The sequence below is a fragment of the Pelobates fuscus genome, chromosome 4, assembly GCF_036172605.1.
Source record: "Pelobates fuscus isolate aPelFus1 chromosome 4, aPelFus1.pri, whole genome shotgun sequence".
Classification (NCBI taxonomy): domain Eukaryota; kingdom Metazoa; phylum Chordata; class Amphibia; order Anura; family Pelobatidae; genus Pelobates; species Pelobates fuscus.
Genome location: NC_086320.1, coordinates 363,619,313 through 363,642,053, shown reverse-complemented (window position 1 = coordinate 363,642,053; position 22,741 = coordinate 363,619,313). Strand labels below are relative to the sequence as shown.

Genomic DNA, 22,741 nt, shown 5'->3' with positions numbered 1-22,741 from the left:
TGCATCAAGAAAGGACGCAAGGACTGAGTGCATCAAGAAAGGACACAAGGAGTAAATGCATCAAAAAAGGATGCAAAGACTAAGTGCATCGAAAAAGGACGCAAGGACTGAGTGCATCAAGAAAGGACACAAGGACTGAGTGCATCAAGAAAGGACACAAGGAGTAAATGCATCAAAAAAGGACGCAACGACTAAGTGCATCAAAAAAGGACACAAGGACTGAGTGCATCAAGAAAGGACGGAAGGACTGAGTGCATCAAGAAAGGACACAAGGAGTAAATGCATCAAAAAGGACGCAAAGACTAAGTGCATCGAAAAAGGACGCAAGGACTGAGTGCATCAAGAAAGGACACAAGGACTGAGTGCATCAAGAAAGGACGCAAGGACTGAGTGCATCAAGAAAGGACACAAGAACTGAGTTTCAGGCATCACCCATGTTGCCAGCAATGATAGATTATAATAACCCTGACACTTGTAAAGAGGTTCCACATGTGTCACACTTTCTTGTTCATCAAAATTCCACTATTTCCTGCATTATGTTCACTTGCTTCTTCTACAGTATTTCCATGTCCTCTATAAATCCAATATAAATGCAAGTGTTTTTCGAAGTTCTAGCTCTCCCAAAGGATCTAGAGTGAATTATGAATGATAAAAAAAGGACAACGATTTGCTTTCGTTGTGAATAACCCATCACTACCAATATTTGCTTTTCGTGGTGAATAAACCCATCACTACCAATATCCCTTATACATGTTTGTTTAGAGGTATAATTTTCCTACATTATTCTGACTGTATAATATGCTATTAGTAAACCTAAGCAGATTGCAGTGCAGCAACAGTTGCTGGGCTGTAACAGTGGGATATTTTGGGGTAATGTTCCATTCTAGACATTTGTGAAATGCTTTACCAATATAGGACATTACTGGCAACATCCCGAGCAATATATACGTGGTCCTGTAATGATCAATGTGCGAATGATGAAACAGAAAATGCATATTGAAATGTGTTAATTTGCTTGTTCTGATTTAAATCAATTGTTTTGCATATGATTAGTCTCGTTTAATAAATATCTCCACAAATAGTTAATTTAAAATTACAAAACTCTGCATTTCCATGTGCAACATATTTCGTGTAAATTATCGAGATATTAATTAAATAAAATAGTTGCCTGGAGGGCATTTGTAATGCCAATTATAAACATCAAAGATGCGTTTGGTTTCATATTCATTGGAACAAAAATAGCAAATAATTGCATTTCGTCAAAACAAGCATTTTACTATGGTTTTTAAAATGAACTAAAGTCATACTATCCATCTGTATATAACACCATATGATAACATAGAAGGACACCTACCCTTCTTGTGTCATATACGCAAGACAATGAAAATTATCACGGAAGCATAAACTGATTATATTTATTTTAAAAAGTAATTTACCACCAAGTCATTTCTACACTGTGAATATACAGAAATCCATTGTCCTACAAATATAGCGGGAACTTTCTACCTGTAAAACTTTGCTCAATTGACGTCCTTACAAAAAGGCCTTAATTTAATATTGTTGGGTATTCTTTTCAAATAATTTTTTTTATATCTATTTTTTTATATATTTTTATATTTTGAAATAATAATTTCAAGAATTCATCCAAAAATATTAAAATAGTTTGAAAAATCTTATCCAAACATATTAAAACCAAGGCCGACTTTAGAAAGTTAGATATAGGTAACAACTAAGGTGCACATTTGGTGACCTCATCAACAAATTCACAATGTCCAAAACGCCTTCCTGAATTTCTTTGTATCTGCTAAGATGATCAGTTAATATGCATCAATAGGCTTGCAACTTCCCCCACCACACCATTATATTCTCACATTGTCAGGATTATAAATGGCTTCTCTGCCAAATCAGGTTTTCTACAAGAGATCATATCACATAAAACCAGGCTGGTGAAATATTGAGCTTCTGATACCGTGTTTATCGACAATATAAATCTAAAGAAAGAACGAGATACTATAGATCAGTGTTTCTTACACTGCGGTCTGTGAATCAGTCGTGTTCCACAGGAAATTTAAAGTGGTCATCAGGATGATATAAGGAGTGTAATAGAGTAAATAGGGATGTATATCAAGCACTTCTAAACAAAACATTATACATTCAAGATGTTGAATGGCAATGTATCTTTAGAGAATGTGTGGGTGCTCGCAAGACAGTAAATGGAGGCTTGAGAGAACGGGATCAGGCACATATCAATGGTGACAAAAGCAAGGTCTGTATAGTTCAAAAACATATACAGTGTAGGGCACCACTTTCACAAAGATGATAGGGGATAACGTGAAAATAGAAAAATATATCAATGGTGAGGCCAAACAAGGTCAAAAAATACCAAAATAATTCATAAGGTTGCCGTATCTCTCGTACAGAGGGGACCTACTTGTCAGATGTGACGTAGGCGGTCAGTGTGGTAAGACCAGTATGCATTGAAGATGGTATATGTAGACAGGGGGTCGGTGACATGGCACCCTATCACATCATAGAGGACTCAAGAATGGTAAAATGCTATATGTTCAACAAATAATTCTTCACATTATTTGTTTATAAATAAATTAGTAAGCCTGTACTTTTTTCTCCCAAGAAAATATTTAACTGTACACAGTCCACATTTTCCCAAAGATACATTTAAGTAGACATAGTCCATAGTACTTCATAAAATGCTAAAATAGGTCTGCCAATATTTAGAATATCTGAGGTGGAAAGCCACTAGAGTGCAAACTGCAATGAGGTCGTTGCAGCCAGTCACATTTGCTGCTGGGTGTGTATATACATAGAGACGGCTGTTTATGTACCATCTGTGTATTTACACTAGTTTGGTTATACAGGATATATGGAATGAATACAATTAGTCTGTACTTCTATTGGTATTCCAAAATTGTGAAACACAAAGTGGGATACAGGCCCTTGAACACATGTTCCCCTACATAATGCATGGATTTGCCAAAAAAGTAGCTTATTACATAAAGGGACACTGCAGGGACTAATACAAGCTTATTTTACAGGTTTAGTCCTTCAATGAATGCTGTGCTTTTCTGTTGATTTTTTTATTTTTTTTTAAGAAAACCAAAAGTTGCAGCTTTCTGCAGCATAACTCCACCCCTTTGGCAATGCATACCCTCTTCACAAAACATCTTCCTGATTGGCCTCAACTTCTGTGTACATACACAGCTCAGCCACTGAGAGATCAGCTCAGCGTGAGCTCAACAGCTGACTGATGTCCAGATGTCCACTGCCAATCACGGTCATTGGCTGAACTGTGTACTTCTAATCAGCATTTTTTTTTTTTTTTTTTTTTTTTAAGATTACCAAAAATAAAAAATGATGAGGTCAAAGCATATTAAATTCACTTCAATTTTGTTAGTTGCCGGAGTGTGGGAAGGTAACATTTTAAGTTTAACGTTTAAACATATTAGAATGAGAAATTAGAAAAAAGGGTTCCGTGAGTGAAAGTAAAATGTCAATATTTAAAAAATAATAATAAAAAAAATACTTGCATAACGAATGACAGTGCTATGTTAGATCAGTAACTCCCCATTCATAAAAAGGGTTTAATAAAAGGTATAGGTACTTTTTTCAAGCCATTTTTATGAATGGGGAGTTTGTGAACAGTTAACCCGTATAGGTAAGCCAGCACCAGGAGCCTCGTGGCACCATCACAACTTAATTTTGATGAAGTTGTTATGGTGCCCACAGTATTCCTTTAATCCAGCATTTGTTATTATTTACAACATTTTATAGAGCTGTAAAAACAATGAAGGGGTTAAACGAGGTTCCCTAAAATCAAATATCGGCTGTAGATGCTAGAGAGGAATCCATTGGGACTATCCTTGGCTTCCTTCCAGTACTGTCCTTAATTAGCAGTCCTCTTTTCAATATATATAATCCTATTGTTTAAACATTAAGCTGATTTAAATTTCACTGTTAATAAACGGCTGGAAAAAAAAAAAATCTCTTCAGTGAAAGGGGCTGATTGGGATCTAAATTTAGTATTGGAGGCTTAATTGTGAAAGCTCACCAGAGTGTAAATTATCTTTCAGACATTGCAGTTTATAGGCCTATAGAAGCTAGCTTTATATTATGGCTAGTTTGCATAACTGTATAGTTTGATGAAAGACAAAATACATCTTGCTGTCAATTTTCAAAGCTCTTATGAATGTATGGTCTGTTTTTTTTTTTTTTTTTTAAAGAGTCGATTTATTGTGGTTGAGACAACCGGGAGGGCATTTCATCACGTTAAACTGCTAACAGCATTGGAGAGGTAGTTTATTGATCTCTGGATTTCAGCAAGCCGATATGGATTTTATTGAGCTATGATTACCATCAATCAGCACACTGGTACGATAACTACATGCAGAGCCACATCAAATTACAGTATTAACAGCTAGGGATAAAGAAAATCATTAACTAAATTTTAAATTTGAATCCAAATGTCAAAATTCAAGGATCATTTGTTAATATCTCTTGAAGGTTCTATTTGAGTTTTTACCAAAGGCAATTCTGATACAAACAAATACAAGAGATTAACCTTGAATGTGCCAGTTTAATTTAAAGTAACTGTGTGTCTTAAACAAAATGCAGACTAAACAAAACAATGATTGGGGCATTTACTAAACACTAAGACAGAGATTTATTAAGCGGCCAAAATGCTCTTTTAGGGCAAAGTGCGACCAGGTTTATCTACCAAAATACATCTCAAATTTAAGGTCAACATTAACCAAATTGGAAAAAAGTCTCCAAGCCAGCTATGCTTTCAGTTCAGATACTTTGACCTTAAATTTGAAATTCTCTTTGAATTCTCACGTTAGTTAATAACCCTGTGAGTATAAAAAAAAAAAAAAAAAAAAAAGGTCTGTTGGTTTCAGGTAGACTTTGAGAATCGTTTCAGTCTAAACTGTAATTTGTCTGAATTTTTGGCCGACTGGGTGATTGGTCGAATTCCTGAGCTGAAATGTACCCGAATCATGAGCATGTAATGGCTGAGCATGTTCGATTAGGGGATTGGGGTCAGGATTCTGAATTCCACCTATGGCCCAAAAATAAATAAATAAATAATTGATTAATGGCTAGGGGGCAGTCACTAAAATGTTGATTCAATTTAGACATCTTGTGAGAAGTGAGCAATAGAGGGAACAAAGCAAGGGCATAATATATATATATATATAATTATTTTTATTTTTTTATTGCTCCTTCTGTTTTTTCCCCCCGTTTATTTGTTACTTTTTCTCACTTGACCTGTGTACCAACTTGCAGTATATACATATTAGATTTTCGCTCCATTTTGGTTCACCCGATTCAGACCCAGATCTGTTTTTTAGTACGGACATTCCTGCCAAGCCAAATTGGCATTGTGTCAAAACCTTGGCATCCCAAAAAATTTTCTATTCAAAAGGAAAAAAGGCAGAGCCAAATTCTCGCCATGCACAAGTCTAATTTCTGTAAGGTTTTATTTACCACTTTGCCTCTAAATAGCAATTTGTGTTTTCCCATCTGCTTTCTGCAAGTGGCATGATACCAATAAAAAACAAAACAAAAATAAACAGTTAAGTTGGATGGTTTGACCCTCACCGTTAATTTATGATCTGCACTAGTTTTGGAGTTAATAAACACAGCATGTGTGCTGGTAGCTGCTCACCAGCCCATTGATCAGGCAAAGTTATAAAAATCATGGAATCCAATGGACCTCTCTAGTCAAAGACAACGTCACTGGTTTCCTTACTCTCCATCTATGGAGAAGAGGATGGGAGTTGGAAAATAAGAAAATCTCCTCATCAATTCTCCCATTGGGGTGGAAGTGGTGTTAAGAAAGATTGGGATTCTGTATACCAAGGAGGGAGTGCCAGACTCACGTGCGGAGGAGGAGGAGTTAAAATAATGAATGGGGAGGGATTTCTCTGCCTGTGCATCAATATATAAATGTATCAAGTCCATGTATTTTAAATGAATGTAATATGGGGGATGAGAATTGTAACAACCCAAATGCAGAGCAGTGTGATTGGCTGGATTGTTCTAGCAAATCAAAATTGGAATACAAATATCATGCAAAAGCAGACAGCCTCAGAGTTACAACTGTAATGACATTTTAAAGCAGCAATTGGACTACCATAACTTTTTGTCCATTCTTTTTAAAATTAATATTTTTTTTTTAGTTTAGTATCTGTTGTCGTTATTAAAAAGCAGAGAGGTTAGACTATCAGAAAGAGAGATCAGTGTATGTGTGTGTGTTGTACTATGCTGGATTTGGTACATTAATTAAAAAGATTTTCTCTGCAGAATAATGCTTTGGTAGACATGTATCCCGCAGGATACTTACTGTATTCGGATAAAAGGATAAACGAACCATACAGTTGTAGTCAAAATTATTTAACCCCCATTGAAAAGCAGGTTTATTGCTAAAATGGACAGGCTTTCAACTGTTAGCAACGAACAAATCAAAATTAAAAAAAACAAAAAACTAATTTGCAGCAGGTCAGAACAGCTAAACGGTGCTCTGCTAAGTACTAAAGATGCTTGCCAGGAAGGGGTTGAATAATTCGGATACTGGAGAAGTCATTATAAGTTGCATTTGGGGAACCACTTGATGAATTCACTGTGATGAGCTATTTCAATTGCTTTTGTTTGATTTGTTCACTGCAAACAGATGAAAGTCTGTAAACCTTGATCTCCAATGGGGGTTGAATACTTTTTATTACAACTGTAAGTAGATCCTCCTGATACAGAGGAGGTCTAGTAGAACCCATTAATAAAACACCAGAAATTAGGTGAGGGTGTGAGGGACTAAACAGGCCTCTCTAGGTTTAAAGGGTCTACTACATGCCTGGTTGTATTATTTAGCCCACATGCCTTGATCCGAAGGATAGGAATCTAGGGTACACAACCTTTGGTACTCCCGATATTGGAGTGTTTGTCCAGCAATCTCCCATAATGCTCTTCTGAAGCCAAAAAAAAAGAGGACATAATACCGTCAGTAAGGAACCTCTGATTCAATTGGTGTTATTCTTTCAACTTTTTGCAAATTAGGTCTGGAAATACTGAGGCAAAAAACAGCGGACAGAAAAATTCTATTTGAATTTAAATGTAAAAAATTCAGAGTTTATGAATAACTCTGATTCTGTTAATATAACCAGGACAATGGATTACACAAATCCTCTAATATTCCATCAGTGCTGACACATCATCTGTCGTAAATGGGGTTAAAATGGTTTATATGTACTTTTAATTATTTGTGGATTGGTTACTTGTGAAGCCAGCAGGCTGGCGTACTTGGTCAGTTCTGGACAATTATTTTCATGCTGTGGTTGTCACTTTAAATTCTAGGCTATTTAAGAGTCTGGAGGCGTGGGTTTGTAACAACCGTCTCACTCTAAACAGGCTGAACTCTACAGACTACTGTGATTGTCACAGTGTACAATAACGAGCGGCTCTCTCCTCTTATCGCTGGAAGGAGGGGCTCGCATAATACAAAAAGATTTCATTTTAACTTGGATTAAAATAAATCTTTAGAAAAAAGCAAAAATAATTTGGGATCAAAAATTAGCTTTAGCTTTTGAAAAATTAGCCTTAGCTTTTGAATAAGTCTCACTGATTTGTTGACTTTTTTTTTTCCTTCTTAAAAGTAAGCAAGCTTTATATTAATATTGGCAGCAGATATCTGGCTTCAAACATCTCTAAGCAGATTTTCGAATCATGTGCTCAATAGCAGTGGTTGTAGTACTGCAAGGGGTGGAATAGGTCATTGAAGAGATCTGCCAGTGAATGAATAGCAGGTAACACTGGCTGGCTCGCCATTATGTATTTTCTGAATTATTTGACTAATCTTTTTACCTTTTGGCATTAGAAAATCAGCAGTACTAAGAGGCCACATTAAATATCCACATTGGACATTACTGGGTTTTTCCTGAAATATAAATGTGGTTATTTAAGACCTGCTTCTCTACATAGCAAAAACCAAGAGCATGGGGGTCATTAACTGCACTGGCTTCAGTAACTATGTTAACCAGAGCATGATTAAACATAATGTGACCTTAGGCAGCTGCCTAGATCCCAGGGTTTAGACAGGGGCCCTGGAACCTAGAATTTCCTTTTTGTAATGAATGAAGAGCGGGGGCCAAACTGGTAAGCTACCTAGGGCCTGTTTCTGAACTTAGATGTTTTTACGGTAATGTAGTTCTGCAGAGTATGCCTGCACCCCGATGCAGCTCTGGACTGCCACTCCCATCATGCTTAGAAAGATCTACCACTCTCATCAAGTGGTAGCGGTAGACATCTCCCAAGCCTAAAACACTGGTAATGCACCAATTGTATTACTTTTTAATTGATCGATTGTTGCTGACATCATCTACCAATAGGTTCACTACTGCATTAGCATTACCGCTATCACAACCTAAAAAGCCCCCTTTTACTTACTAATACAGAGGCCATCTCATAAGGGTTAAGGCAAGCTGTCAGATTTTGCCATCACCTCTTATCTGGGAACATTTGTCTCACTGTATTGAACGCATGACTTGTCTTTACGTGGCATACTTTGGCAGACACTACAACTGTGATGCCTTCAGTGACAGCACAGGGAAACAAGTCAGCCACGGTCAGGATGTTAATGAATTGAAAGGAAACACATTTGGTCACATGCAGCATTCGAGTCTGGCTTTGGCACAGCATGATACACATTAGAATTCAGCAGCGAAACATGAAGATGAAGTGAAAGAACTAAGCTGGGATTTCATATCTGATGACAGCAGGAGAGAACTTTCTATACTGATATGTTTAAATGGGCACAAAATTGGGAATGCAGAAAGTGGATCGACATGCTAGTGTGTGTGTGTGTGCGTGAACATTGCATAATAGAAATTATAAGCGGTGATGAGATAAATATTATAATAGTAACAAAAAAATGTGGTTGCTTTAAGAATTGAGTTTTAAAGTTCATTTAAAAAAAAATTTTTTTTAGAGATGACAAAAAATGACAACAGATTCATGCAAGAAGCAAGCATCAAATATGCACGAAGAATTAAAATAAAAGAGCGAAAATGTGTTAGCAGCTTTCTATACATAAAAGCATTTGAGGCTGCTCTGTCCTCTGTTCTCCTGACACTCTCTGTGGACAGAACAATAGATGTTCAGACACAAAACTTTTTCCATGCTTCTCCCCCCCCCCCCTCCACCCCTTCCTTATTATCTTCAATATCACTGCAGGATATTACCAGCTAAGTATCAGGCAACGATATATACATGTTTAGAACTAATTCATTAGATATTTATGTACCCATCATTCCCAAACAGATGGCACATAAAATGGTATCAAAAAGAATTCTCTCCAAAAATAATTACAATATATGCTTTTGAAGAGTTGGCCATTATACAAAAAATATAATAGATCTATCAGCAAGCAGCATTTCCAGGATTTGGTCTAGCACAATAGAAGAACGAGAGATTGTTAATCCAGAACATTGTACGCCCATTTGGCTTCTCAACAACAAGAGAACAAAAACGCCTGATTCAAGGCTCGTAATAAACAAGACAACAATTTCATTCATAAATGTGGCAGATAATGCAAAGCTCGAGCCCTTCCTCATGTCTTAATATACAAAGCATCGCAATATATGGTGTGTAAACAGGATTCGGGCCCAAACACTATGTACAGTTATTAGTAGCAAGATAAATATGGCCTACCAAGCCCTTATTGGACTAGAACGCCTATAAAAGTTTCTTTAAAAAGCTCGATGCTAGATGATATCACTTGCAATAAAACCATTAGGATTACAGCAGGCTGCAACAATAAATAGTCTCACTAATGAGCAATATATCTCATAGAAGGATGTCCAAGCTCCGAGCAGCTCAGACCTTTTGATGTTAATGATTGAACTTTGAAAGAAGAAGAAGAATAACCAGGATTTAGTAGAAGGAGGAATGTTTTAATTATATGTCAACATGTTGATATTGGATCATGAATCCGGTTGGGCTATTTTGAAATAAAGTTTGAAAATTCCCTGTTCAATTCCCCCAGTTCCTCGTTTAGTAAATAAACCTTGAAGGACAGAATAGAGCAAGGGTAGGCAACCTTCAGCACTCCAGTTTTTGGGGAGTACGTCTCCCATAATCCACTTAGAGTCATAATGCGGGCAAAGCCTCAGGGGATATGTAGTCCACAACATCTGGAGTGCCAAAGGTTGCCTACAAGAAATGGACCTTAAAAGGAGAGAGGGCACTTGGAAATGATGTTCACTATTCAATTAAATTATGTAATTAGAATAAAATAGGCCATATTTATAGAGACTCTGTAATCGTCACTACAGTATTTTTTATTTTTTTTTAAATCCATTTAATAATTCAAAGTTCCATAAGTGTATACCAAGACTCACACTTCAGACTGAAACATCGATCTACCAAATGTATTTTCCCCCAAAAGAATAATCCAATAGACTTAACCTTTGAGGAAATGAGCAGATTGATCGCCTTGTCTGCCATGTTGGCCTTGGTATAGCCTTGTGAAATTTTCTATTTAAAAATAAATAAAAAAACAAGACATTGTGTACATTTAAGAATTTGGCCTATGATGGGACAGCCTGTTGTATGACCTCATCATCTAAATTTTTGTTTGAGAAGATGAGTTCAGCTGGTTTCATGGTTACTCATTATGCACATCCTAGTTATTATGTGAAGTCTATATGGTAATATAATGACCAGAAGACTCTCAGCATGTGCCACAGCCCATTACTACTGTGAAATAGGGGAGACCTGGAATTGGGTGACCTGGTCTTAGATCCTACATTCGGCTCAGGTGGAAGATCATCAAGAGCTGATGGTGGACTTTGCTTCTACTTGTCGATCCCACAAATATTAAGATCTATTCACTAAATATTGACTTATCATAACTCGAGAATGACCTGGTATATTTCATGACAACAACAAAAAAATATCTAATTTTTGATATTTCTTTACGAATTTTACCATGATATAAAATATGGCTCAATTGACTCAGGGTTGTGTTTCATTAGGGTGCAATGTATTTCTCTTTTTAGAAACCTATCTCACTACTAGTTAACATTTACATCTACTACTGGTAATAGTGGCCCGTACTATCAGCTTCCGGGACACTTTTTTTTTCCCCTTCAAAATTATTGTTTAATTTGGTAAATGTAAACATTTTGATTTTCTAAACAGATACAGATGAAAAACTTCCAAAAATTATTATGCAAAACAAGACTCTGTAATACACTGTCTATGTCTCTGTAATACACTGTCTATGTTGCCTATGAAGAATGAGGCAATACGGTTAGTAAGAAGGTAGGTCTTAACATTTAAAAATTGAAATTTATACTATAGATAGACAGACAGAGTTTTATGCTGAATTTTGTTCTAAACAGGTTGCATTTGTTTAAAGAAACCAATAGTTTGGGGGAACCAGTAGCTGCACACATAATAGTGAATACAGGGTCTGGGCAATTAGTTACTGGCATTTAGAAGGCGAACGGTGACAAGGTGGTTTATGCAGCTTTCACAACTAAATAAATGACATATACACTATAGACTGAGCTATTTACATTTTCTAAGTGAAGGATAATTAATAACAGTGCTCACATGCAAGGCTTAAAGCCCAGACGGAGAGCTGCTCACAGGACTGGGTGGGTGGGTGTGGGGTGAAGGTTGGTGCTGCTTAACCCCTTTGGGGTAAGAGAGGAAAAGAGAGAAAATCTGGGCAAATAGACAAATATTATTATAATTAACCTTTCAGCGGCCTTTTTGGGACGAGCAGAATTCCTAGGATCCCCATTAATATAAAAAGATTAAGGAGTATAACTCACAGCTTGCCAAGACTGCTGTTATCCCCATAAATCCTTAGGAGGAATTCAGGTGACCAGATGAAACAGATTTTATGTGTATGAATGAATTTAAATCAGTAACATTGTAAAACAAAGACTTGAGAATGGCTTATCTATTAATCCTCTGATTGCAGGAGGGGCACATATTCATCTAGATCAGGGGTGCCTAAAAGGTAAGATCCCCAAATGTTGAATAACTACAACTCCCATGATGCTGTGCAAGCCTTTAGAACAGGGGTCCTCAAACTCAGGCCCCCCCAGATGTTGCTGAACTACAACTCCCATGATTCTTTGATAGCCATAGAGAATCAAGGGAGTTGTATGTAGTTCAGCAACATCTGAGGGGCCGGAGTTTGAGGACCCCTGCTTTAGAATGACAACCCATCATGGAAGCTGTGGTTTTAAAACATCTGGGCATCTACCTTTTGGGCAACCCTGTTTTAGATCAAAGGTGAAAACAGAGCCCAAAAATAGGAAACAGTCAAATGGAGTGAGTGGGGGGGGGGGGGGGGGGCAGAGTCCTTTACAAAGTGGTGCAGTTTTTTTTGTTAGTAGATTTTACTAGCTGCCTGTCATTTTTAGAGCAAGGGTCACCGCATTCTTACCACGGAGGGAATGACAAAGCAGGAAAGGGTTAGTGAGGGTGACAAGTCAGGTGATTGCAATGTGGATGGATCAGTCTGGACCAGCAGAGCAGAACTAATACTTTGTGATCACTGAAGGAGGTTACCATCCACCGCTAATCACCTTCTAATGGGACCAGTGACAAAAACCGGTTACTCTTGGGGGCTTCTGTTTGGAGATTATTCACAATGACAGCATTCAACAGCATGGTAGCTGGTCTGAACTACAACTGCCATCACTCTCAGCCACTGGCATCGCAAACGGTCTGATAAATAGCGACTAAGGGGCTACTTATAGTCATTTAGTCATCTTGCCCAAATGTGCAAAAAGGACACATGAGCGGACGGTGGCTCAGCGTGATAGGAGCTGCACTGCCGTTACTAGCTTGCAAGAAAAATACGGCCGAGAAAAGGGAGAAAAAAAAAATATTAAAATTAATAAAAATCAGAAAAACGAAAGGAACCCACCTAGTAGTGATGGGAATCTATTTTAATCAATGATTTTAAAATAAAATGCCAATATAGCACAAATACACTAGATACCTAGGCTGATTATGTCTACAACACCTTAGAAACCCACTCCCACCAAAATAGAATTTGTTTAAACCGTCACATTATTTGAAGCCATATGCGTTATTTGATGTTTTTTGCTCTGTCAAATATTATCAAAAGAACTTTAGAATGTTTACCTTTCCAGCTGATACATTGTATACGGTACAAAGAAACAACGTTTCGGCATTCTGGGAGCTTACACTGATTAAGGAAATACATGCGGTTTGATATTTTAAAGGAAGAGAACATATTTCTAAGGAGTATATTCACTAAACAGCGAGTTACAGGGTTGGTAACCGACTTTAAATAATTTCAAGCGAGTAGACGATTTGGATTCTAAATCAAAAAACAAAACAAACAAACAAAAAAAAAAAACCTAAATGCTGCCAATATAATATTAAACAAAATAATGTAATTGTTTGATAAAAAAGCAAACAAAAAAAACAAAAACTTTGATAACGTTTTAAAAAACCTAACGGTTTCTTTATTAGCAAAGAAAGATTATACATGTTTCTATTGTCCCTGTAATACATGACATCAGTGCCTTCCTTTAACTCCTATTATATGGTGAAAAAATAAAAAAATAAAACACGGATTTCTTTTTAATTAATTTATTTTTTGCTATTAAAGGACATGTTAGAATTAACTTTTACAATATGTTTTAGAATTTCTAAGATGTATTAATTAGTTTCGATAATATTATTGATCTGACAATGATTATCCCTGGCTCTAAATAGAACACTATTAGACAAACCGCTGGTCAGAATAAAACTATTAGTTACATGATCCAGGCTCCCAGCGGCGATTCGACCTCTCAGATCTCTAACCTGAATGATCGGTCTTGTTAAATAGAAATAACACGTTGGCGGTTTTATTCCTATTAATAATCACAACATAAACTTAAAAAAAGAAGCCCACATATTCTACTTTAGCACAATGTATACTATGTATACTAGTATGCAGTGTATACTAGTGATTTAATATCAATATTAGAATTGTAAGATAGAATATGATATTGATTACATTTTTTTTTTATTATTTCTTATTAATAACATTATAAACTCAGACACCCAGTGCACTTTGCTGTGAATTTTAACCCCAGGTCTACCAGCGAGCTGTTTAACTCTTGGTATTCCTCATTTATACAGTACTCTTATGACCTTTGCAAAAGATAATTGTGACAAATCCTTTATTTTCTTAGGAAATGTAAGCAATGGGCTGATTTGTCATAACTGATGGTCAGAATAAGGCATTGTTTAAACAATGGGATCAATAATCTCAGAGAGAGATACACAAATATCACATGCAAAAAACTATAAATTGCACAGTTAACTCGGTTATAAAATACTAGGAATATGTTCAATGATAACAATGTAATTAACTCATCTTTATAAATAATATAGTTAAAATGTACACCTGCCATTATTATTATATATTATTTATTGCATGCTAAATTGTATACAATGTATTTATTTTACACAAACAGGCGCAGTGTCATATTATGTAGTATTTGTTTTGACCCAAATAATTAGTGCTTATAAATATACATATAGCAAACAATTGCTGAATGAATGCTAAATGATTTTATGTACATAGCTGCATTAGACAGATTTAAATAGGCATTGATTTTGGGCTATAAAAGGGGGAAACATGAAATAAAAATACACTTTATATAAGATTCCTAGGTATAATGATACATTATGATACATAGCAAGTATATAACACAATGGCATGCTTAAAATAAACTAAAATCTCCATTTAGAAAGCTACTGCTAAATGAAGGTTGATTGCTGAGCCCCTACTCTCTCTATATAAACCATGGCTGTGCTCTGTGAATGCAAGTTATACATCATTCAGAGTCTCCCTGTAATGTTTAGGAGATGACAAGAAGTGGCGATGGGTGGTTAAGCCTCTATATATTTCCAAAGCAGGGACCGAAACCCCCTCATTAATCACAGCAGCCGATTGGATAGTGTGCAAGTTAGAGGACGCTTTTAGATGGGCATTCTGTATAATGGCTCTCACTAAATACAAAGCAATGCTCTATGAATTGGATGGGATGTGGATATTAGCAAATACTACTCTTAAAATATACTAAAAGGATTCATTCCAAAATAACCAGGCTGGGTTGGGATAAAATAAATATATGCTTTTTAAATTGATATATTCAAAATAATTTACCATCTAACTTACAAAATGTAGGTCAATATGTTTTTAGTCGAATAACCAGTGATACAGAGATAAATACATATAATAAGTAGGTGGAACAATGTAGCATGTTAAATCAGGATGTAGGTGAGTTTTAGAAGGAGTAGTGGAGTCTGCTTACTTGGTAAGTGGTGGTGGCATCTGAAGTATGGTCAGATCCCAAAGCTGATAGCTTCTCCTTGAGCTTGTGATGAGACCTGTGTCTCAGACAGTACAGCACCCCAGAACCAGTGAGGACCCCAATAATACAAGCGATGGAGATTAGAGTCAAAATGATAAATTTTGTAGAATCTTCATCCTCTAAGTGGTGAGTCAAAAATTTAAATTTGTTTTTCTGTGGAAATAAAAAAGATATTGAGAGATCTTGTTAGTAATTCAGATTGTCCCCAGAGTTAGATGCAATAATCAAACAATCAGATCTTTTTTAAAAAAAAAAAAAATTTTTTTTTTACTTCTAATAAAATAATAATAAAAAATAACAATATGCTAATTATGCAACACAATTACAGGAAAATAAACCATTATTATATTATTAACATAATACATTAAAAATAATACTTCTTATGAAATACTGTGACATCAGACATTAAAAGTCAACTGAAAACATTGAAACACAAAATGACACTTGTATTTGTGAATCAAGGAAAAAAATCATTTTTTCATAACAAAAAAAAATCTTGTTTTTCATAACAGATAACCATTTAGTTCATGTCACCCAGTGTCAGGTACTTGTGCCCTCAGATATGTATTAGAGTTAAAGGACAATCGTGAAAGAAAAAAAAAAAATATGATAAAAAAATAAAACCACAGATTATTTTAAAAAAAACCAAAAAAAATAATCTGCGATTCAGCCCATTGTAACTAGAGTGATAGAATACCTTTTTTAAATTAAATAAAGAAATAAGATATTTAATGAACTCACGTGCACTCTGTGTGAGCAAGCAGACCCTCTATTAGAATCCTGCAGATAAGATGATCTGTAGTTTATAATCCTCAACGTTCTGTTTCTTTAACATCCCATCCATGGGCAAAACTCGTCCAATAATTGTCTCTCAATAGTTTCATTCGAAAGGTACATTAGCAACAATTAAAAAAAAAAAAAAAAAAAAAAAAAAATCCCCCCAGAATAAGGAGGGGAAAAAATTGAAAAGATTGGACAGGGAGATTGGGTCAGCTTCCCCTGCTCACAATTAGCAGGAAAATGAATTTGGAGGGGGATGTGGGGCCACTATAGCCCTCCCTTGGCCCCATAGGATACAAGATGGGGACAATTAGCGAACTCTTTTCCAGCACCTCATATTAGAGTGCTAACAAAATGGATTTTTCCCCATGAATGCCTGGCTGGCCTATTCATTATCTCTTGACTGTTAGTAATTCTCTGATCCATGTTCAGCTGTTCAATCCTCACTATCCCCCTGTCTTGCAGTGTACACAGCACTTCTTACAGGAGAACCGGTCCATTTTATCTTAGCATCATAAAAGGGCCACCAAATCAATTATCACCAGGCTGGCTTGGCTGTAAAAGCTGGCCATTAATTAGCCTCCTTGCCTTTAGTGCAGTGGATTAGCCATTGCAGGCGCTGAGTTAATGGATCGAGAGCTTCAATGAGACTTCTCAAAGCTTTACTTGCCTGGTTGAGATGGAGGAGGACTGTTAGGCTTGGCAAGCCCCAGGAGGTGGATAGAAAGAGAGATGGGGGGAGGAGGGGAGGAGGAGGAAAGAAAGACAGTGAGGAGAAAAGAGCCCACTCAGAGCTGTGTAGAATGGATTTGCATTGAATCCTGCTCTGCTAGCCAAATCTCATTGTCAAATCATATGCACAGCACAGGTCTCCTGTGTCCCCCACCCTTGGGTGCTACTGGTAACTGGCATTGACACCCCATTTTCCCTCCTGCTTGAAACAATGAAACTAACTGCCTACTTCATCAGCCTTCACCACCCTTTGGTACTGAAGAAGTTAAACTGCCACCTTGTCCCTGTTAAGCATGGGGGGGGGGGGGGGGGAGTGGGGGGGAGGGGGGTTAAGCTATAAGATTTGCAATTATGTTGCACAGTGGATCCCAGTGACCAGCCCTTTTCTAATATTTATAGTGTTTGACCTATTTTGGGTGTCTCAGAAGCTGCAGAACATCTTGTGGAGAAGCACATGAGGGGTGTAAAAGGAGGACTCCTAATATTATCCCTAATATGGAGGGAATATGGGGTTTGCATTGCAAATGGACAGGTTATCAATGAATGGGTTAAATTACAGTCATGGTCAAAGCTCAGTTATATATCCAGCCAGATCCCCAGGTCAATTCCCAATAACTCGCAGCTTGGTAAATAACCCTGAAAGCCTTTAATTATTAATTCACTGAAAAGTGAAAACCTCAGAATTGCAAAATATCTCTGTCCAATTCTATACTATACTAAGTATAACAATGTAAGGGTTGATTCTCTGAATTCACTGAATTTTGAACCGAAATGAGAAACTTAGACTAAAATAATCGAGCAGTGACTATACAGAGTTAAAGATTTAAAAAAAAAAAAAATTTTGCCTATTTTTTGTAATTCGATTTCCAATCCATCGCACCACCATGTTTAATTAATAGACTGTAGGTCAGGGATAGGCAACCTTCGGCACTCCAGATGTTGTGGACTACATCCCCCATAATGCTCTTACACCCATAATGCTGGTGAAGCATCGTGGAAGGTGTAGTCAAAAACATCTGGAGTGCCGAAGGTTGCCTATGCCTGCTGTAGGTGATCACCATGGCCTGGAATGCCTCCTCAATTACACATTTAAGGGTTTACCCACCAAAGAAAGCATTGAAGTGAACAGAAACAGGCATGATAAAATGCAGACAAAAATAGCTGATTTTGCAAAAAACAAAAACAAAAAAACTCTCAATCTGACCTATAGTCACAGCTAGGGTATTTTCGACTTCAAATCACTAGTGGTCGGACTTTAGTGAATACGCCTTTTAAACGAATTAATATATTTCATTCATTCCCATATATTCTTAAGATTTGCAGATTCCACATTCGATTCACAATAATTTACTGTTCAGTGAATACACCCCATTGCGATTTATTAAATCATGATAGTGCTTTCAGATCATGTATATAATACATTGTTGTTATTAATTCTTTTATAGATAGACTAATGATAGTGTTAGATATGCTACCGTTTCTGTTTTTTTTTTTTTTTTACCTTCTAATTTAAAAAACAAACTGCAAAATAATGGTTTCTGTTGTTAAATAATAGGAGATTTAATGCACTGGATAAAAAAAAAAAAAAAGAATGTAAATCAGGCTCTCTCTTGCAGAAATTAAATATATCTGTTTAAATGACATAAAAGAAAACTGTCACCAAAATAACTTCGGAATAAATAAGTCACATTTATTCACTGTTTTTCAAAATCTGATCCCTAAAAATCAACACTGTAATTAACAGGTTAAAACATCAACACTGCTTGGAATATTATGTCATATAAGTAAAGCCTCATTGAACACCCTCTCTGGCAGTTAAACAGTTAATGGTTAAAAGGGATTTTTTTATTTTTTATTTTTTTTGCACATATTCCCCCCCCCCCCCCCCCCCCCACCCCCCCCCCCACCCTCTACCCCCCTCTTCTCTCTGACTGCTGTCCATCACACACATCTGCTAAAAGATGCATTTGTTTCCTTGCTTGCTTTGGATGGGAGGGGAGATTTTAGAATTCTTTGGAATTTTGTAACATATTATGATGGCATCAATTACCTCCAAATAAATAAAATACACACAGAAAAATAGAAAATCCACTGATACTATAATATCTTTTATATTGTGCTGAGCTCATTGCTGGTGGATGAGGTTTATTTGATTATATTTGTAGACTGGGATATTATATATAGCTTGCTGACACCACATTATTTACTGAGATTATTTACTAAACACCGAAGTGCAGGGAATTACAATTCGAACGGTAAAATTGAGGATAAAACTATAGAAAGCTGGATTGGAGAATTTTATCAAAACCTCAGTTTTTTTTAGTTTTTTTTTCCTGTGGAAATAATTCGATGTTTAGTGAATAAAGCCCCCACTGTCACGCAGGTGAAGACCCAGGCAAACCGCGCCTCATTAGAGTATAATGATTAAGAGGCAAAATCGGGGATATGTATGAAAGCGGTGCGTCCGCAAAGCACGTGCCACTGGTTGCCATGGCGACTGCTCTACTTTGCTGCCGGGATTGCTCCTAAAGCATGATACAATGTGTCCGATGCCTAGAATTCCATTTACCCCCCCATGTATAATGACCCTGTCTGTGTAGTGGGCAGTTTGTACCTTGGATAGAATTTACTCAGTGTTCGTGTCACAGGTTACAGAATCACTGGGGGTACTTTCTTTGGATGGGGGCTCCCCTGAGTGGGTCTATCATTCTATTCATATAGATTTATTTTTCATAATTTTTTTTCAATTTTCATGTGTGTGTGTGTCTGTGTGTGTGTGTTTATAATGATCAATTCTCTGATCCTTCATCCACCCTTCTCTTATCTACTGTCTCATCCTCTCTCTCCCCCTCACTACCTTTCTCTTCATCACATTGTATCCCACCACTCTCTCCCATCACTCTCTTTCCTCATCACTCTCCCCATGACTGTTTCTCCCATCACTCTCTTTCCTCATCACTCTCCCCATGACCGTTTCTCACATCACTCTCTCCCCATGAACGTCTCTCACATCGCTCTCTCCCCATGACTGCCTCTTCTCATCCTTCTGACTGCTTCACACTTTGTCCATTACTTTTTTTTATCACATGTTCCCCATAAGCCTTCCCCTCACCAATCTACCCCTCCATCACTCTCTCCCATCAATCTATCCCTCCATCACTCTCTCTCCCATTAATCTATCCCTCCATCACTCTCTCTCCCAATAATCTATCCCTCCATCTCTTTCTCCCACTGATCTATCCCTCCATCTCTCTCCCATCAATCTATCCCTCCATCTCTCTCTCCAACTGATCTATCCCCCCATCTCTCTTTCCCACTGATCTATCCCTCCATATCTCTTTCCCATTGCTCTATCCCTCCATCTCCATTTCCCATCGCTCTATCCCTCCATCACTCTCTCCCACTGATCTATCTCTCCATCACTCTCTCCCATCAATCTATCCCTCCATCTCTCTCTCCAACTGATCTATCCCTCCATCTCTCTCTCCCACTGATCTATGCCTCCATCACTCTCTCCCATCAATCTATCCCTCCATCACTCTCTCCCATCAATCTATCCCTCCATCTCTCTCTCCCACTGATCTATCCCTCCATCTCTCTCTCCCACTGATCTATCCCTCCATCTCTCTCTCCAACTGATCTATCCCTCCATCTCTCTCTCCCACTGATCTATCCCTCCCTCTCTGCCACTTATCTATCCCTCCATCTCTCTCTCCCATTAATCTCTCCCTCCATCTCTCTCTCCCACTGATCTATCCCTCCATCTCTCTCTCCCATTAACCTATCCCTCCATCACTATCTCCCATTTCTCTATCCCTCCATCTCTCTCTCCCACTGATCTATTCCTCCATCACTCTCTCCCACTGATCTATCCCGCCATTTCTCTCTCCCACTGATCTATCCCTCCATCACTCTCTCCCACTGATCTATCCCTCCATCACTCTCTCCCACTGATCTATCCCTCCATCACTCTCTCCCATTGCTCTATCCCTCCATCTCTCTCTCCCACTGATCTATTCCTCCATCACTCTCTCCCACTGATCTATCCCTCCATCACTCTCTCCCACTGGTCTATCCCTCCATCACTCTCTCCCACTCATCTATCCCTCCATCACTCTCTCCTATTGCTCTATCCCTCCATCACTCTCTCCCATCAATCTATCCCTCCATCTCTCTCTCCCATCAATCTATCCCTCCATCACTCTCTCCCACTGATCTATCCCTCCATCACTCTCTCCCATCAATCTATCCCTCCATTACTCTCTCCAACTGATCTATCCCTCCATCTCTCTTTCCCACTGATCTATCCCTCCATATCTCTTTCCCATTGCTCTATCCTTCCATCTCTCTCTCCCATTGCTCTATCCCTCCATCTCCCTTTCCCATTGCTCTATCCCTCCATCACTCTCTCCCATCAATCTATCCCTTCATCTCTCTCTCTCCAACTGATCTATCCCTCCATCTCTCTCTCCAACTGATCTATTCCTCCATCACTCTCTCCCACTGATCTATCCCTCCATCTATCTTTCCCTTTGCTCTATCCCTCCATCTCTCTCTCCCATTGCTCTATCCCTCCATCTCTCTTTCCCTTTGCTCTATCCCTCCACCTCTCTCTCCCATTGCTCTATCCCTCCATCTCTCTCTCCCATTGCTCTATCCCTCCATCACTCTCTTTCTCTTTGCTCTATCCCTCCATCTCTCTCTCCCATTGCTCTATCCCTCCATCTCTCTCTCCCATTGCTCTATCCCTCCATCTCTCTCTCACATTGCTCTATACCTCCATCTCTCTTTCCCATCAATCTATCCCTTCATCTCTCTCTCTCCAACTGATCTATCCCTCCATCTCTCTCTCCAACTGATCTATTCCTCTATCACTCTCTCCATCTCTCTCTCCCATTGCTCTATCCCTCCATCTCTCTTTCCCTTTGCTCTATCCCTCCACCTCTCTCTCCCATTGCTCTATCCCTCCATCTCTCTCTCCCATTGCTCTATCCCTCCATCACTCTCTAGCATTGCTCTATCCCTCCATCTCTCTCTCTTCATTCATGCATTTATCATTTTTATTAGTGTATTCTAGTTTTCTATATAGTTTTCTATATCTAACCTATTTTACATGTAATGGTTAACCACACACGTTGCTGTCACTAAGTCACTCAGCTCCTTCTATAGGACACCCAGCCCCACAAAGAGTTAATCCCCTATAGAGTTCACCTCCAGCAAGCCCTGCTCCAGGAATCAGGTGCCAGACTTCGCTTATTATTCCCCTGATGAACCCTGCTCTGCAGAGCCAAAACCTGGGGTGAAAGGTCACAATCTGCATTTAAATAGACAAGATTTTTTTTCTCTCTAAGAAATGATTGTGCCCGTGTGTCACCAGGCCTCTCTAATAAAGGGCTGTGACACTAATCAGATGCACCAAACGAGTTATTATCAGGTTTAACCCCTTCCCTGCCAGGAGAAGTACAGCTTTGTAAGCCCTTACCAGCAGATGTCCATAGATATGGGACTAAAGGGGCTAAAATGTCATTAGCCAGTCAGTGTGTGGAGCACCAGGCCCTTTGCAAGGCATTGTACCAAAAAAGACCTCTTTAATAACTAGGACAATGGCCTGCAGCAGGTGAAAGAACGGCTGTTTTACCATTCTATAATTCTAAAGCGCCAACATATGTTGTAGAGGTGCATGTCTCATATTTATTATGTGGTCCGGGTTAGGAATATGACAAAGGCTATAAGTTGCATATTGTGACATTAAATGGTTAAAGCTTTATTTTATTCCTAAAGCTAACGTTTAAAAATGA

The 22,741-nt window shown here is 37.9% G+C and overlaps 1 protein-coding gene across 1 annotated transcript in view; it reads right to left on the bottom strand.

The window, feature by feature from the left end:
- The window catches only part of PTPRN2 (protein tyrosine phosphatase receptor type N2), an 808,683-nt gene that overhangs the window by 73,597 nt on the left and 712,345 nt on the right, over positions 1-22,741 (bottom strand). Inside the window, exon 13 of the mRNA XM_063452665.1 lies at positions 15,372-15,584. Coding sequence (XP_063308735.1) covers positions 15,372-15,584 — 213 coding nt within the window. The remainder of the gene's footprint in view (positions 1-15,371; positions 15,585-22,741) is intronic.